The sequence below is a fragment of the Sarcophilus harrisii genome, chromosome 2, assembly GCF_902635505.1.
Source record: "Sarcophilus harrisii chromosome 2, mSarHar1.11, whole genome shotgun sequence".
NCBI lineage: Eukaryota > Metazoa > Chordata > Mammalia > Dasyuromorphia > Dasyuridae > Sarcophilus > Sarcophilus harrisii.
In genome coordinates, this window is record NC_045427.1 from 463,259,037 (window position 1) to 463,276,945 (window position 17,909).

Sequence of the window (17,909 nt, forward strand, 5' to 3'; positions counted from 1 at the left end):
CTGGTCTTCAGATTATTTCACTTTTAGATTAGAGAAAGAGAACTTTCCATGAGGTTTCAAGGTTCCTGATTCTTTGGTTGGTAATGTCTGGTTTTCATGGAAACGTCACTTTCAACTTCTTCCTTATTGAATCTAGCATTCCCATGATTTTATTAAAATCAAGAAAAATCCATAGTTTTCACTCATTTCATTCCTTCTTATTCCTGACAAATCCAAAGCTCATTTAAATCAGAATTCAGGCAATTAAAATTTTCAAAGTATCCAAACTGATTTAACCAAAACTAGAAAACGAAAAGCCATGGGCTGCTAATTCTATCTTCAAAGTTCTCTATTTTATTAATGTTTATTAAACAATAACAGTAATGGAATTATTTTAATTATGATATAAAATACTAGTACAAAGCCCAGGGCGCAGAAGAAAACTTTGCCCTAGTTTTGGTGATTCTACAGCATTTATTTCTACTGATTCTTAGAGACAATTTAGTTATCTCTTGGTCATGCCACTATTGTACTCTGGGCTTTTTTTTTTTTTAAATGGTATCTTGTGCACAATAGACTGGCATGGTTTGGGGGAGGGGCAGGTATTTTCATAAATTCTAGCAGGAGAAATTCAGTCATCTTTAGTAGACAAAAATAAAAATAGTGTTGAATTTCTTTAACTGCAATTGTTACATTTCAAAGAAAATTTTTTTGATGGAGTCTTTAAAAGTATGATTTTGACACAAAATTTTCCAGCTAATATATTTGAGAAATTGTAATTTGCAAGATGTACATAATGGAGTTGGGTTTTTTTTTCTCACTTTTGATACTAAGAACCCTGTAATATGAAAAAGAGTTGAAAAGCAACAATGTAATTGCTTAGACTATAATAAAGTATCATTTGAATTGTAACTGGACAAAGAAAGTAACCAGAGCTTTCTTACAGGGGAATGAACTCTACTTGAACACATTTATTTGCAACAGTTCTTTCTCTAAGCATAGTATTTTCCCTTTCTCCACTCTTCTACTTCTTCTAAAATGCATGCTATAAGAGTTTAACCGAAAATTCCAGGTAGTTCACAAAATGTATTAAGGATATACTTCCTGAATTCAGAACCTCCTTTTTCAGATATTGAACTGGTATTAGCAGTAATTATTAATATCTAGTCAATTAAATATTCAGAATAAGTTAATAGTAAGTGTCTACAATTTTAGTCATATTGTATAACAATAAAAATCAGAACCACATTCAACTTTATATTATCCCTAAAGTACTAATCATTTTAAAATGTCAAATCCCTTTAGTTCTATATGCTGTTTGCTGAATAAAGTACTCTGGTGAAACATTTATTTGTTACATTTTTACACAAAGTTTATTTTTGTTACTTTTAAAAAAACCAAACACTACCATACAAAGAATTTGGCTTAAAATATGGACTAACCTTAACCTTATATAGAATAAGTCATAATAAAACAATCATTGTTACATAATAGAATAACAAACTCCACTGCACATATAGCAGTTAATAAATAAGTGATTGTGTAAGTCTAGACCAAAAGTAATTTTTGCATGTGTGTCACAGAACTTTTTGTTAATCTAATGAAACCTATAGTTTCTAATGCAGAAAATAAAATATATAGGTTACAAAGGAAACCACTTATAGTGGAATGTAGTTATTAAAATATATATTTTTTTAAATTTCTCAAGCCCCAGACTAAGAACTCCTGCTTAAATTCACCTGTATAACTGAAATGAAAGTAATTTATTTATATAAGGAAAAAGCAAATTTGAGGGGGAAATGAAGTAAGCCTAAATTATTCTGTTGCGTACTGTATCTTATTAATAGCTACTAATATTGCTTTTATTTAATTTAATACTGATTGCATCTAACCTTTACTAAACCACTTTGAAAATTGCTGTAGTTTAGCCTGCAACATAAATGATTAGAGGGAACGGTTTGAAATGGACACTTCAGAAGATCCAACAACCACCTCTGCCTGTGTTTTCTTAAGGTCTGGTAAGTGTTATGAACCCAAAAGGGGTTGTTTGGTATTTTTAGTACTTTTGTTTTTCAAGGTTGTTGTTGTTTTTTATTTATTGCATTTTTGTTTTTGCTTATTAATGGAGAAAATAAAGTATTTGGCTTTCATTGGCCTTAGATTTAAATTGTATCTGAGACTTGGCCAGTTATCATTATCTTTATTTTTTTTTCTTTCTCTTTAAAGATAAGCACTTATAGGGCTGATAACTGGAGTTAACTATTAGGAATTTTAAAGGACTTTTAATGAGATTCCCCAACTGGAGAACTTTGAGTTTATCCTAATTCTTTCAACATCTAGAACATCTAGATTTCTTTACTTTTTAAGTTTTTATTAAAACCATTTGTTTTTACATCATCTTCATTTCTAAATATGCCCCTTTTCTTTCTGGTATCCTGTAAGCTATCCTTTTAATAGTATAAAAGAGGGGAAAGGAGTTCCAGACTCCAGACCCAGAACTCTATTGTGCCACTACTACCCCTTTCTTATATTAACATACCAAACTTTGTTCAGATACTCTCTGGTTTCTGGTCACATACACACTTTGTTTCTAGTTCTTTGCTAGACAGATAGCATCACTATGCATATTTTGATACATCAGGACCTTTGTGTCATTATTTTCTTGGAAAGTATACCTGACAGTGAATGTCTAGGACAGTTATAGTATTTTAATTTTTTCTATTTCTATTTTTAAAAAAATATAATTCTAAATTGCTACCCAGAATAGTTGGACCAGTTCATAGCTCTATCAATAGTGTCCTAATTAGCCTACCTCTCCAAAGCTCTTCTTGGGTTATTTTTTAAATTAATGTTACTCTAAATACAATGGTAGTTCAGGAAGTAGAACTGCTGAGGAGAAAATATGCTACCAAGAAAATTAACATGTAGTTATAGAATTATAACTGATTGGAAGGTACCTTAAAGATTATTTTGTTTGGTATTCTTATGGTTCATATATTAATACAATTTTGACTTTTTTTCTTCCTCACAGAAAGCTTATAAAAGATGTGGTACAAATATTACGCTGATTTTTACAGAAAGGCTATCTATATCCAGAAAAGGATTATAACTTTCTGAAAATCATGTAATAATTTGATAGAAGAGGAAGAACTAGAACCTATATCATCTGACATGAAGCTCAAGGTTCTTTACCTCCTTGCTGGTCAAGATATAGGAAGCATGAGATGGGCCTTAAAAAAGAGATATTCAAAATTAGCCTTAACATACTTGAGAAGCCTTCACATAGTAGTTTAAAGACCAATTGGTTTTAGCCTTAAGAACACTGAAGAAGAATTGTAGCTGTGTTCAAGTTCTAATTGTGTCACTTATTAGCCATGTGACATTGAGTAAGCTCTATCACTGTTCTACAGCTCAGTTTCCTTGCTTGTAATACTGAAGTAATTTGTTTCACTTTTCTTATAAGAAACAAATTTTGCTTCAGTTTCTTATAATAAGTGTATTATATATATACTGTCAAGCTATATATAAACAAACTTTTAAAAAAACTATTATAATATAATGGATATTTCAGAGGTAATTGTGAAACATTCCAGCTTTAAAATTTTTGAGAAATTTGCTGTAGTAAATTTGAAGATTTGCTTGAGCTGGCTATTTGGGCTTTTATATTTATACATCCAGCCATACATAATATACATACATACATACATGTATGTATATAAGTATATATTTATATAAAGAAAAATTTTAATGACTTTTTTCTGAATATGAAATACTATATTGGCAAGATCACTATAAAGAGATAGATTAGAGGGAAATCACAATTAAACATGATAAGATAAATATTCTTAAATAAGTTCACTTAAATGTTTTTTTAGCTAATGTTCTTTTACTAAATGATTAACTAGCATAATATAAAGTGTTTTAAAGGCATGTAAAGAAAATTTTTGACTAAATTTTTTGAAAAGAATATAGGAACAGGAATAAGTTTAACCTGTGTTTTCCATCCTTACTTTTATATAATAGTTTGGTATATTTCCAACATGAGGAAGCTCATTTAGTAGTTATTGGAAAATAGAATCTCACAAATATGTTTTTCTGCATGAATAGTCTGATAAATTTAAAAAACCCAAGAATGGCAGATCTTGGATAATGGCCATCTTTAAATAGAGTGTTTGAAGGCATGTTTGTAGTAGCTTTTCTCATATCATATTACTTATTTCATGAAAAAAAAAGTACCAAGAACTAAAATTAATCTATGAGAATTATTTTTATTGTTGATTCCCTTTAAATTCTCTACTAATTCTTACATTCTTTCCTACTAGAATATAAGCCAATGTGGATAGAGGCTAACTCTTATCTGAACTTTGCATCCCTTTAAGTGCCTAGCAAAGTGCTTGAGTTAAAGCTTCCTTTAAAATTTCCTGTAAATTTAAATGAAGATTTATAACTTCTTAGTGATAAAACATAATGAATAGTTTTTCTCTAAGAGGTTTGTAGTTATTTATTCATTTTAGTCTTAGTCATTTCTGAGTATTGTATTTGCATGGGAAATGAATCAAAGGTAATTCAATCAGTTGTTAAAAAAAGATTTCTTTTTTTCCTATGAAAATTTCTGGGATATGTTCATCATAGGGAAATATTCCATTACAAACTTCAGTTTAACAAGGACTTTATCAGAGTTTGTCATGGCATGGCACCAGTTGGCCTTTTTGAGATTTTTTATTTAAAAAAAATACCTAATGTAGCCAAAATTTATAACAAAAATCATGCTTTTAAAACAACCATTATGTACATTTAACTATAGCATCTCTAGCTTAGAATGGAAAGAAGGCTGGTTTTAGAGTAAGGAGAAACCCAAGGTCAACATTAGTTCTATGCGAATGGCTAATTTTCTTAATCTCTCAATACCAGGGTCTCTCTCTAGGACTCTGAATGACAAATGAATTGCTGCTCTGAATTCATGGAAGAAATTTTCATACTGGGAGTTTCACACACTGATGAAATCATAGTTCTATACTACCCCTGTCCAAGGAATTCTATTATATTATATTATTCTATTATAGCATTATAAATTCAATGCTGTAATGCATTTAGTAAAATTCTCCTCTCCCTGTTTACCCTTTCTTTCTTTGTGTTCCCACTATGATTGAAATAAGCCTTATTACACGTGTTTTCTCTTTTGATTCTTTTACTGATTTAAAGGAGAAACCACAATTCTACATATATGTGGTATGAACTTCGATGTATTTCTTTTGTTTTGACCACAAAATCCAAAATTCAATCTAATTCTTTTGTTTTATTTTGGTCTTGTTTTGTTTTGTTTTTTGTCAAATGTAAGTACATAGAGCAAAATTGAAGTTACTAAATTTGCAGTAAAAGTATAGAATCCAGTTATACCAGAATATTCAGTAAGAAACAAGTGCACACACAATTTCTAATTTGCTTCTGCTTCTCTCATTGGTTTGTTATAGTTACAAAATGCATTGAGTAAGTGGCATAAGTTAGGACGATTGTCAATTTAGCAATGCAGCAGAGTATGTTGCAAGACTATATGCAAGACTATTGCAAGATGTGGTATACTAGAAAGTATCTATATATTACCTGTTTTGTTTTGTTTTTCTTTTGGGGAGGAGTAGAACTTGCATTTAGTGGTTGTGGTAGAGGATATTCTTAGGACAGCAGAATCATTTTTGGACCTTTGAGTCCTAGGCATATATTTCACATCTATCAATTTTTTTTTCTTTTTTTACTGTTTCTGCACCTAGGAAAGGATTAGAGAACTTTCTTCTCAATCCATATGATCACTTGATCCATCACTCTGGCTAGTACTATGAATGTGGTAAATAGTTTGGTTACATTAGGATTTGAATATACTTTTGTGGTTAACATATGGAACATACTTCCTTCACACCTCACATGAAATCTGTGATTTTTACTGATGATCATTTCACCAATATGGATCAAAACTTCTACATACCATAGTTGTGAGATCTTGGAACTTCAGAACTGAAATCACACTTAGCGTCTTCACTTAACAGATAAGGTAACTGAGAGCTAGCAAAAGAAAATTATGACCTAAAGGTATAACAAGAGCCAGTCTTTATGTGATTTATTTAATTAAGTTAGTCCTCAGATAATAGACAGAAAGACAAATGAAGAATCTATTGTCAAATTCATATATTCAATCAATTCACACTCTTGCCATATTTGAGACTTTTGCTGTCTTAGATGTGATTTGCTAATGGTGAAAGATTACCATTAGTTTTTTCTTCTCATGTGCTGCTATTTTAATTTTCCACTTCATTCTCTCTATGGATAACTAAATGGGCAAGTTATAGTCCATTTAAGTAATTATCCCATCTTCTTAATTCTCAGAATGTGTAGGTTTTTCATTTTTAATTAACTTAGGAAAGTTTGCTCATCAAAGCTTTTATCTATGTATATATATGTATAAATATATATATTCATAATATCACAAATTTAGAATAAGAATAGTCCTTAGAAGTCAACTCCTCCAATTCCTACTTTTCAAATGATAAAGCCAAAACTCAGAAAAATTAAGAGGCCGATCTATGTATGGTCATACAAATAGTAAAATGGCAGATTTGAGATTTGAACCTTTTAAATCCTCTTGAAAGTTACACAGTTTACAAGTGGGCAGAATTATAAGATTTAAAGGACAGAGTAACGCATTTACCAAAAACTACAGAGAAAATCTTTAAATTGGTAGTGAAAATGACATAGGATTTGGATTCAGATAATCGGTGTTTGAAGGAATGACTTTGGAATGACTTTGAAACTTTTTTCCATCCTCTCTCCTCCCTCCTACTAATTGTTTAATCCCATCAGTTTTCTCATCTATAAAATGGAGTTGATTTTTGCATTTCTTGCTTCAAAAAATGATTATGAACAATCTTATCTGTAACATGTAAAGTGTTATAGAAATGTCAAAAATGCTTATTATTCAATTTATTGTCATATAGAATGATAGTATTTTTTTGCCTTTCTTTTTTTGAGGTCTCCCATATTCTGAATCAATATAATTTTTATACAAAGCATTTACAACTATTTATCACTTTATTCTAAAGATATTTTATTATCAATAGGTAGACTTTAAAAATCTCAATATCCCACACAATCTTTTCTTTTTCTTTTATCTTTCTTTTTTCCATTAGTCATTTAGCAACCTTAACCAAGTAGTTGTTTTGTTTCTGAATTACCATAAATACATAGGTTTCCCATGCACTTATTGTTATTTAAATTCTCAGGCTTAGTTTAAGTAGGTGTAAGTGATATCTAAAGAGGATGAAGATGTGACTATGAATAATTGGACAAACTGGGTTTGGAAAATTCTTAACAGTTTTATATTATTTTTCAGCTGAGAATTCATTTGAGAACATGTCATTTCAGGTGCTTAACTAATATTCCCTCTGGAGACTTCTTTAGCATGGAAATATGATAAAGTTTTAGTTTATTGAAATTATCTTTGACTTAATGATTTTATCATAAACCCTCTTATGTCATGCTTGAAGAGAATTATAAATTATTACTATGGCAAAATTAGTAGTTTCTATTTAGGATTCATTCAGAAATTGAATTCTCATAATTGATTTGCCATGTATTTATCCTCTTGCTAAGTTAAATAGTAGTTGTGCCTAAATTTATAACAATATTCTTTATTTTTTATTATTATTAATATACCTATATATAAAAATTGATTGCCAAGGGGAAAACCCAACAATAATAGCAGACATTCCTAATGGGAAGTTAAAAAATTTTATACACACACACACAAATATATGATGTTCCCAAAATCTTAGTGAAGTTTCAATAGCTAATATATAGCTACTGCAAAATATGGATGTATGCACCTATGCATATATAATATACTTATATAAACTTCAAATTTTTAGGATTCAGAATTTTTAATGTGTTTCTTGAATGATAGATTTTCTTTTCTTGATATTATTGAATAGACAGTGTTGTCAAACTAAAAAAGCAATGAATTCCTGCTATCCAAATATTTTCTTAGAAAACCACAAATTAATATTTCTTATGTTTTATTGTATTTTATATGATTTGTTAGATAATTCCTAGTTACATTTTAATCTTGTTTAGGCACCCTGAATTTGATATCTTTAGACTAGATCTCTAATGTTAAATCCTATGATCTTAATAACATAGCTGTAATATGTCCTTGTCTTTTAAGCAATCACAATGCATTTCTCTTATTTCTGAACTAGTAGTAACTTCTTTATGCTTGTTTAATCCTATGATGGAATCCTTATCTGACTTTTTTGATAAAGTGGTTTCTGTTTAATTGGTTAAGATGTCATTTATAAAATTAGGCAGCTAGAGATTTGGAGAACAAGTAAGTTAATCAGACTTTTGTGTTGATATGTGAAATATCATTGATCATTGATACACTTACAATTGATTATTGAATTATTGATTATTGAATACCATTTGATATTTTTTAAAGGATCCTAATTGATAATATGCTAAGCATTTAGAAAAACCATGAGTAAATACTAATAATACTTTTTATTCTTTTACAATGATTGTTATTTTTAGTCCAATCAAACTATTAAAACATGAATATATTAAAGTTATTTAAGCATCTTAAAATGTTTTAGGAAGGCCTTTATTTTTCATTTGTGTTAAAAAATCTTTTCAAATGTTCTGGCTAGAAAAGATAGTGACCATGAGTACTTTTGTGAGAAGATAAACTTATTTTTTGAATATATAGTTTTTTGAGAGTAATGTACTGACTTGAGGGAGATGTTATTATATAAATTTACTCATGTTAAAAGCTTGCTTCAATTTCAAGATTATCTGCTCTGGTTATGTTGTCTCATTTCTGTGGAAATAATATAAAGAACTTCAGTTAATCTGATACCCTTCTATTTTATATTTACAGCATAAAAATATGCACAACAACATAGATGAAAAGCTGGCAAAGAGTGAAAATTATCATTAAAATACTAGATAAAATAAGTTTGAAGCTCAAAAATTACCACTAGATTCTTTCATAGTTTGCTATATATATAGAATGTGGTGTTTATGCCTCAGGTAATGCAATGAATTTAAACTTGCTTGTTGAGCTCCTCTTTGATGATACATTATCTTGCCCTGAATTTGGCATCTTGGTGAAGCATGAAGTTCAGTCTCTTGATTTTTTTGTGGTGGTGATGGTGGGATAGTACTTTCCATTCTGAACATTTCCTTATGTTTCCATTCCAAAACTTTTTTATGCTGCTTAATTAACATGTTCATACTAAAAGCATTTTGATAATTATAAATAAATTTAATAAGTGATAAATTGAATATCATGATTATGTTGTAACATCAGTTATCTAAGTGCAAACTGAAAGCTATTTTGCAGAAGTTATTCATCTGCAGTGAAACTGATATAAATACATCTTTAAGCAGAATGTTTTTCTATTTTAGATAACATGAAAGACACTACTACAAAAGAAAGGAAGTATGTCTATTAGCATAAATTTTGACTTTTTAAAGCCTTTATGAAGCTGGCATTATTCATTTGATAATGAAGAAGGAAGAAGAATGAGATGTTATTAATTGATATAGAAAAATAAAATATAGAAATCAGCCTTTTAAGCTTTGTGTTTGAGAATAGACACAATTTCTGAAAGAATGTAATGGAAGTATAGTTGTTAAAAAGGAAGTGCTAAATTTGGAATTAGACACCATGGAATTACTACTTTTTCTTGAATGCTTATTCACTTAAATTCTTTGGACCTTTGTTCCTCATCTGTAAAATGAGCAAGTTTGACTACATGACCTTTTAGGAATCTTCAAATTCTAAGTCCATAATTCTCAGCCATATGATAAATATATCAAATTTAACAATGTCTCAGTTGGGATGTTCAAAAATTTTGGAAAGTTCCTTTGTCTTAGGTTTTTATCTCTCTTTTTTGTTTTTATTTTGTTTTTTGGATTGGTGCTTAGCACTCAAGCTGTTTTCTACATTTCAATCTTTAACAGCACAGATCCCTTTTAAGCCTTTGACTCATTCTTGCTTTATACCAATAAGTCATCTCTCTAGTAGTCAGAGCTATATAAAAAGAAAAACTATGAAAAGGACAAATGCATTAAGAACTTTAGAGTCTAAACAATCATTTGCATAGCTTACTTTGATAAAGTATAATAATATCTGGTTAAAGAAACAACTTAATATTTTTAGCAAAGTGTTTTTGTCATTAAAATGATAAAAATAATTTTTGTTTTTGAGGAACTTAAATTCTACTGTTGAAGCTCAAGTGGGTGGACATATAACAAGTAAATAGATCGGCATATCTGTGATTATTAGGAGAAGGGAGTGAGGTGGGACAGGAAGAAGTTAGATTTTCTTTATGAGGTGGTATATGAGTTGAGACTTGAAGGAAACCCAGAGTTCCTTGAGGTAAAAATGAGGAAACATTTCTTTCCAGACATTGGTAGCAACCTCTGCTAAGTCATAGAAAGGGGAGATGTAATGCCCAGTTTGGGGTATAGCAGGTTGATTAGTTGAACAGGAACAGAGAATACATGACCAATCATGGTCACTAAACCAAGGAAGATAAGGTAGAGTGAGTTTGTGACTTTTTTTAATTTCAAAACTCTAAAATGTTATTTTGTGACTTGTTAAATTTCAATGGAAATGATTTTTACAGTATAACATTTCTTATATTCATCCAGCAGGGTTCATTTGATCTTCTTTATTTACTTTTGGCTACCTGGACTAGGTTTTAACTTTCAGTCCTTTTGACCTGTGTGGTGGATGTTCTAATTTTCTCATGTCACTGAAGCCAGTTTTTCTTTAAAAAGGTATTTAAACTATCTTTGAAACTTAGTTGCCTAAGGGCACTAAAGGCTCAGGCTATTGCCTTCAGTTTCTGATTGCCTGAGTACAAGATCACCATGAGAAGTTCTGAATGTTTTTAATGGATAGCAATTGATGGGCAACTCAGGCAAGGAAACTTTGTTTATCTGAATCAGCTTTTGGTCTTCTCAACGCATACCTTTCTTTGTTGAATATCCTGTCATGGCTTTATCAATTCCTGAATGATCTTCTTTTTGTTCTAATATTGAATATAAACTACCAACAGATTGACTCAACCTTTCTCTATCAAATATATTACCAGTGTAGTAGTAATTGCTCTCGTTTTTTGTTTTTTTGCTGAGACAATTAGGGTTAAATGACTTGCTCAGGGTTCCACAACCTGGAAGTGTTAAGTGTCAGTGCAGATTTGAACGCAGGTCCTCCTGACTTCAGTGCTGGGGCTCTATCCACTGCATCACCCAGCTGCCCCGGTAATTTCCCTTTTTAAAAGGAAACAAAGCCTTCTGACATTTTTGTTGTTGATCAAGAGCAGTCTTTGATGTGGTCCTGGGTTTCTGGCTCCTGTTACTTCTTGCTTACTTGATTTTTCTTAATCTTATAACCTTGAGTTTGAATTATGGCTTTGGTATCTTCATGTCCTACTTTTTGCACTTTAAAGTTTTAAACTAAACTTTACCCTGGAACTCTGATTACAGGGAATGACCACGTCTCCCCATTCTCTGTTCTCTCACATCTTTTGATCACTGTTTAGCTTCCTGATTATAGTTCCTACATTCATATCCAGTTTCTAGTATTTGGCCCCTGACATCAGCTTGTCAACCTCTGCCTTAATACTTAATTCTTACCTGAAGTACTACTTTAGAATATTTTTAGAATTATTTAATTCAGCTATGCTAATGTGAATATCAATTATATGGCAACTGTGGCTTGTTAAAACCTAGAATAGGTTCTTCATTTGCAATAACTTTTCATGCAAGCTATAAATTTCATCTCTTTTCTATGCTTTACTATGTGTACTATATGTGTCAGTGATTATTGTGATCAAGGCATATATTCTCTGCAATATAAGGCCAATCTTAGGGAATGGATATTGAAACAATAATATTTCTCAGGGAGTTGACTTGCCAATTGAATTAATTAGTTTTTTATTTCATTTAGCAAATATTTAATGGGGTGAATGTAAGGCATTGTGTGAGTACAGGAATATTAACAGAGAGGCAAAATTAAGCATTAATATAAGTTATGCAGATTTTTTTCTCTCTAGATGTATTCAATAAGCATTAAGCATCTCTTTGATAAATTGAGGTGCTGATTACTTGAAGAGCTTTAAGTGACTGGTGGGAGAGCTTTTTTTTTTTTTTCTTATCTTTTTGTACTTTACACATCTTATTATTAAAGCAAAATAAAATGCAAATAAACATTAAAATTTGTGGTAAATCTTTTTCATTCTCCCTATCCCCCGAATAAATAAGTGTAAGATAAGATTTTAAAAGATCTATAAAATAAAAATGATAGTGGAGAAAGATATTTTAAGTTAAAAAATGCAGTTTTTTTTTAAAGTAAAGAGAAAAAACAGCATTTCTTAAATGTTACAAAAAAGCTTTGGGAATTTAAGGCTGATTTCTATTATGAATTCATTTTAAATAGTGATGGCCAAATATCTTAAATTTTTTCTTGGCTCTAATTCCAAGTTTAATTTTTGGCTGTAATAATGTTCTTATTATACATTCTAATGTAAATTAAAATTCAGTAATATTTTAATAGTGTTAATTGCTCATCCAGAGCAATATACTTTTAGCTTACATTACATAGAAAAATTAATATTTCATAAAGAAAAATAATAAAATTGAGCTAAAGTTAGTAAAAGAACAGGAATATACATTTTAAACCAAATTGGATGCTTTGAGTAATGCATTGTTTTATGAATTTAGTTTTTTTTTTTTTTGAATATTCATGCTTTGTTAGTCCAGTGGAATAAGGGTAGGGATCTTCTTTGTGAAGTTTGATAGTGTGATTCCTACATAATAAAAGTATGTGAATTGGTTACTGCTTTTGGAAGATAAGTTAAATTTGGTAGGCATACTGAGGAAATGTGGTCAGTTTTTGTTTAAAAATAAAAATATAAAAACAATCCAACTCCAATTTCATTTAGGACAATTGTTTCAGGTATTGTGATGCAGGGTGAAAATTTTTTTTTCTTTTTTCTTTTTTTCTTTTCTCCTCTTAATTATAGCCTATTAACTTAGCTATTCTTGGATAAAATACATATGATATCAGACAAAAGTCTTGTGCATGGAAACCAAATCGACTATAATAATCTCAAGTATACATTAATGTAGGATACTAGTTCCAATCTTCTTAACTTGATTAATTATTTTAAATATTTTTGTTAAAAATTACTGATGATCTAAATCATTTTTTAAAAAGTAACATGTGGGGCATTTATTTATCTCTTTATTGTATTGGTGATATCCTGAACAGGTTGATCAATCAACAGTTTTTCTTGAGTTCTGTATCCATCATTTTGCTTTCCATTTTGGGAAAAGCAAGAGTTGTATTAAAATATGTTTCCTCCTCTCACCTCTAAGGATATAGAACATCAACTAGGGGAAAGAGTGGAAGAAAGGTAACATTCTAGGGATGGGAGACAGAGAGAGTTGAAAGAATGTCTTGTTTGTGGAACAGTCCGAAAGGCAGTGTCACCAGACTGAAAAGCACATGTCTAGGAATAAGGTATAAGAAAATTAGAATGGTTGGGGAGGACTCAGTTATGAAGAACTTTAATTGCAATATTTGTTTGCATTCCTGTATTTGATCCTAGAGATAATAGAAAGCTACTTGAATTTATTTAGAGAGTAGTGACATGATCAGAAGTGTGCTTTAGGAAAATCACTTTAGTGGCTAAAGAATGGTTTGGAGTGAGGAGAAACTTGAAGCAGGTAGGTCCATCAGCATGCTATTGAAGTATGGAATAAAGAGGGGCTGCAATGAAGTGGTGCTAGTATCAGAGCAGAGAAGGGGGATGTACACAAAAGATGTTGCAGAGGTGAAATTGATAGGCCTTGGCACTACATTGGATATAGAAGGTGAGAGATAAAGAATAATTCCTAGGTTGGGAGGGAGCCTGAGAGACTAGGAGGATAGTGATGTAGGAAGACAGGCAGTAGGTTTTAAGGGAAAAGATGATAAGTTCTGTTTTGGATAGGTAAGCTTACTGTGTCTATTGAATATCCAGTTTGAGATGTCTGAAAGGCTTTTGGAGATGAAATTCAGCAGACGTTATAAAAGGATAGAAAGGTAGGAAAGGATTTTACAATTTTATAAGCATGATGATAGTAATTAAATCTATGAGAAATCTATCAAAGGAATTAATATAAAGACAGAGGGTCCAGGATAGAACCTTGAAGGACACCCAGATTAGAGGATGTGCTTTAGATGAGGATTCAGTAAAGAAGACTGAGAAGAAGCAATCAGATAAGTGGGAGAACCAGGAGAGTGTAATCTTGAAATCCTAGAGAAAAGAGTGTAAAGGAGGAGAGTTTTCAAGCATCAAAAACTGAAGAGAGTTCAAAGGAAATTAGGATTAATAAAATGCCATTAGATTTGATAGCTAGAAAAATGGGTGAAGGTGCAGTCAGTATTGAAAAGGGAGTCCATGGAGACTGTCTCATTCTAGGAGGAGCCAGTTTTCCAGAAGATGAATAAAATGGAATAAATGGGAGAAGAAAAAAAAATAAAAGTGAAAAAGACTTTGTGAGTATGTTATTTGACTAGGAGGAAATAAGACTTCTTGAGTTGGCAGAAGAAACCATGGATTTTACATCAGAAAGCATGGGTTTGAATCCTAATTCTGCTACTTTTTAGCCATATAATCTTAAAGATGCCAGCAAAGTTCTTCAAGCCTCATATTCCTATTATGATCATTTTAACTTTTTTTTCACCCCTCATTAACAAGACCCTTTTCTGATGTAAGTAAATAAGGTCCAGAGGGAAAACCACTAATTGAGTTGCTAATTGAGTGGATGGGCTACGAAAGATCAGTGAGAAAGATATCAACTAAGCTTAAGATTCTGAAGATTATGTAAACATGTTACTTCTATAAAAAGTCATTGGAAAAAGTATTTAATTGCTTTTTATTAAAAAATACAAGTAGTGTCATGGATGTGGCCTTTTCACTTCTTAATTAAATAAAATAGATAAAACTGTATTACTTTGGTATTTATAGTTTCCTATTTTATATTTCATAAAATAGAAGAGCCATATTGACTAAGAGATGAATTAAGGAGTAGCTGTGTAATGTGTAATGTGTAATCTGTAAGTGACTACCTTAGGGAGGTCCTTTTTGCATTTTCTGCCACTTCTGAGGATTTGTAGATTTGTGGTAGTGGCTCAGAATCTTTTGATTGTTTTACCTTTTTATTATATATAGGAAATTTTTCTTACATACATAAAGGAAGATATTTTTAAAAGCCTAAAACTGAATATAGATTTTTAATACACCTGAGGGGGGAAAAAAAATTATTTCATTTATCATGTTGGGCTTGTTTTAAACCTAAGCATGACCTCAAATGTGTGTTGTTTTTCAGGATGTTGCATCATTTTTCCTTTCAAAGACATCCCATTGTAAAAATGCGATTTATATTCATATCTATATACTGCTTAAAAATCACTAGTTTGTTATCTTTTTTCTGCTATAATATCACTTTTCCAGAATTTATTCTGGAAATAAATGGAGGGGCAGAATTGTGTAGTAGAGGATTAATGATTTTTAATTTGGAGTCCCTGAATTCAGATCCTGCTTATTCAGTAATGATGAGTTCCTAGGGAAGTCATTTAGCTTTACTGGACTTAGTAAGACCTTCTGTGAAATGAAGTTGGAATGGATGATCTCTGTTTTCCCTTCTGGCCTAAAACTATAATCCTATGTAATTTTTTTCTGCCTAGTAGGTTTTTCCAAGTTGTAGTCAGTTATAATCTTAAAATTTTGACAAGTTATATTTAGATTTAAGTTTAATAACTTGGTAATGCTTTTGGGTTTTTTCCTCAAGATCTAAGCAAGGTAGAAGTGAATGTAAATATGTATGTACTTCTGTTAAGATACATAAAAGCACATTACCAGTCATGGTTGTTTGTTGCTTAAACAAAGAGGTGAGCTAAAGACATCCTTTCCATTTGAAAGGAGCAAAGACAAGGCTTAAAATTACTCTTTAATCAGGAAAAACAGTGGGGAAAGTAGTGAATTAATTTTTGAAACAGGTTTAAGATAGGCCAGTAGCAAGAGATGAAATATAGATGATGGTATCTACTCAGTCATAATTTCAGAGGGGAAGTTCAGTTCTATATTAATTGTGTGTGTGTGTGTGTGTGTGTGTGTGTATGTGTTAATTCTTAGATCAGATATACCCCTTTCCCCAATTTACATCCTGTAAAGTACATTGTTTATACATAGAACACTCACTAAATATTTTATTTTTTTAAGAAGGGAGGCATTGAGAATAAGATAAATAATTCATTGTTTTTTATATGATAAATTAATGACCCCTAATGCCCATATTTCATGACACCTCAAATATCATATTCCCTTTTCTCCTTTCACTTTGCTATATATTTCTGTTTTGGGAGCTGTGATCAATTATAGTAAGGAGCAAAAAGAATACACCAGAATTTGAAAGTTAATGATAGAGTGCTCACATTCACAAAATAGAGGTCTCGATTTTTTTTTAAATTTAATTTAATTTTTTTTCCTAAGACAATTGGGGTTAAGTGACTTGCCCGAGGGTGATACAGCTAGGAGGAAGTGTTAAGTTTCTGAGATCAAATTTGAACTCAGATCCTCCTGACTTCAAGGCTGGTACTCTAACCACTGTGCCACCTAGCTGCCCGAGGTCTAGATGTTTTTCCTAATCCTCTCAAACCTCTCAAATCTTTCCAAAATCGGAATTACACCTGAGACAAAATAATAATTTCAACTATATTTATAGTCTAGGACATCAAAAACATTCAATGTACTGTTTTAGTAAAAGTAAACATTCAGTGAACAAAAGCAGAGAAGACTAACCCTTTACTCCTACCTTGCTTTCTCTATTTTTTGTTTTCTTCCCCCCACCTATCCATCATGTTCTTTGCAGTAGAGCTACACAAAACCACTGATCCTTTAACACCTCTCCACACCACATTCCCATCCTCCCAGTGTGACAGTAATCCAACCAGCAGAAATTTATTAAAACAGGGCAGCTAGGTGGGACAGTGTATTCACAGAGCATCAGCCCTGAAGTCAGGAGGACCTGAATTCAAATCTGGCCTTAGATATGTAACACCTCTTAGCTGTGTGTGTGACTCTGGGCAAGTCACTTAATCCCAATTACCTCAGAAAAAAATATTAAGAAATTTATTTATTGAGGAATAGCAGTACTCTGTGTCATAACAGAACTTGACCAGATAATGTGGGAAGAGAGGGAACTAGGACAGGATGTGTGTGGAAATATGTGGTCCAATATATACTTCATCCAGTTCTGCCTCCTCAGAAGTTACTTGGGGCAGAGACTTAGGAAGATCCACCATAAATTAATTGCTGAGCAAGGGAGAAAATTTAGACAGCTTTGAGATCTAGCCCCTAGGGAAATTCCTTTAAAACCAAAGGAGTCAGAAAATGAACAATGGGGGAGAATAGAAAAAAAGACTGAAATCATCAAAGATCTCAGAAGAGAGAAAATTGGCTGAAAGACCTTGAATAATCAGATGAACTGATGGGAAGGTGATGGGAAGGTCATTTCAGTCACGTCAAATTCTTTGTGAACCTTTTGGAGTTCTTTTGGCAGAGATAGTAGAGAGGTTTGCCATTTCCTTCTTCAGCTCATTTTATAAATAATAATTGAGGCAAACAGGGTTAAATGACTAGACCAGTGTCACACAGGTAGTAAGTGTCTCAGGCAAGATATGAACTTATAGGCTAATCTTCCTGACTCCAAGCTTGATGCTATATCTATTGTACAATCTTGCTGTCCAGTATATGAGATACTTATAACAGAAGGTGGATTGACTACTAAGTTACAGGAAAGAGTTTAGTTATCTATGAGGAAATATT

General features: G+C 31.2%; 1 protein-coding gene across 5 annotated transcripts in view; it reads left to right on the forward strand.

Annotated features, from left to right (window-relative positions):
• Window positions 1-17,909, forward strand: part of PHKB (phosphorylase kinase regulatory subunit beta) — a 254,816-nt gene that overhangs the window by 2,002 nt on the left and 234,905 nt on the right. The window contains exon 2 of one of the 5 annotated variants that reach the window (XM_031954430.1): window positions 1,908-1,997. The exons of 2 other annotated variants lie outside the window; for them this stretch is intronic. In XM_031954430.1, the coding sequence (XP_031810290.1) occupies window positions 1,943-1,997 (55 nt within the window). In that variant the 5' untranslated portion in view covers window positions 1,908-1,942. Of the gene's footprint in view, window positions 1-925; window positions 1,998-17,909 lie in introns of all 5 variants that reach the window. 2 more of the 5 variants (XM_031954428.1, XM_031954429.1) reach the window with 2 other exon arrangements.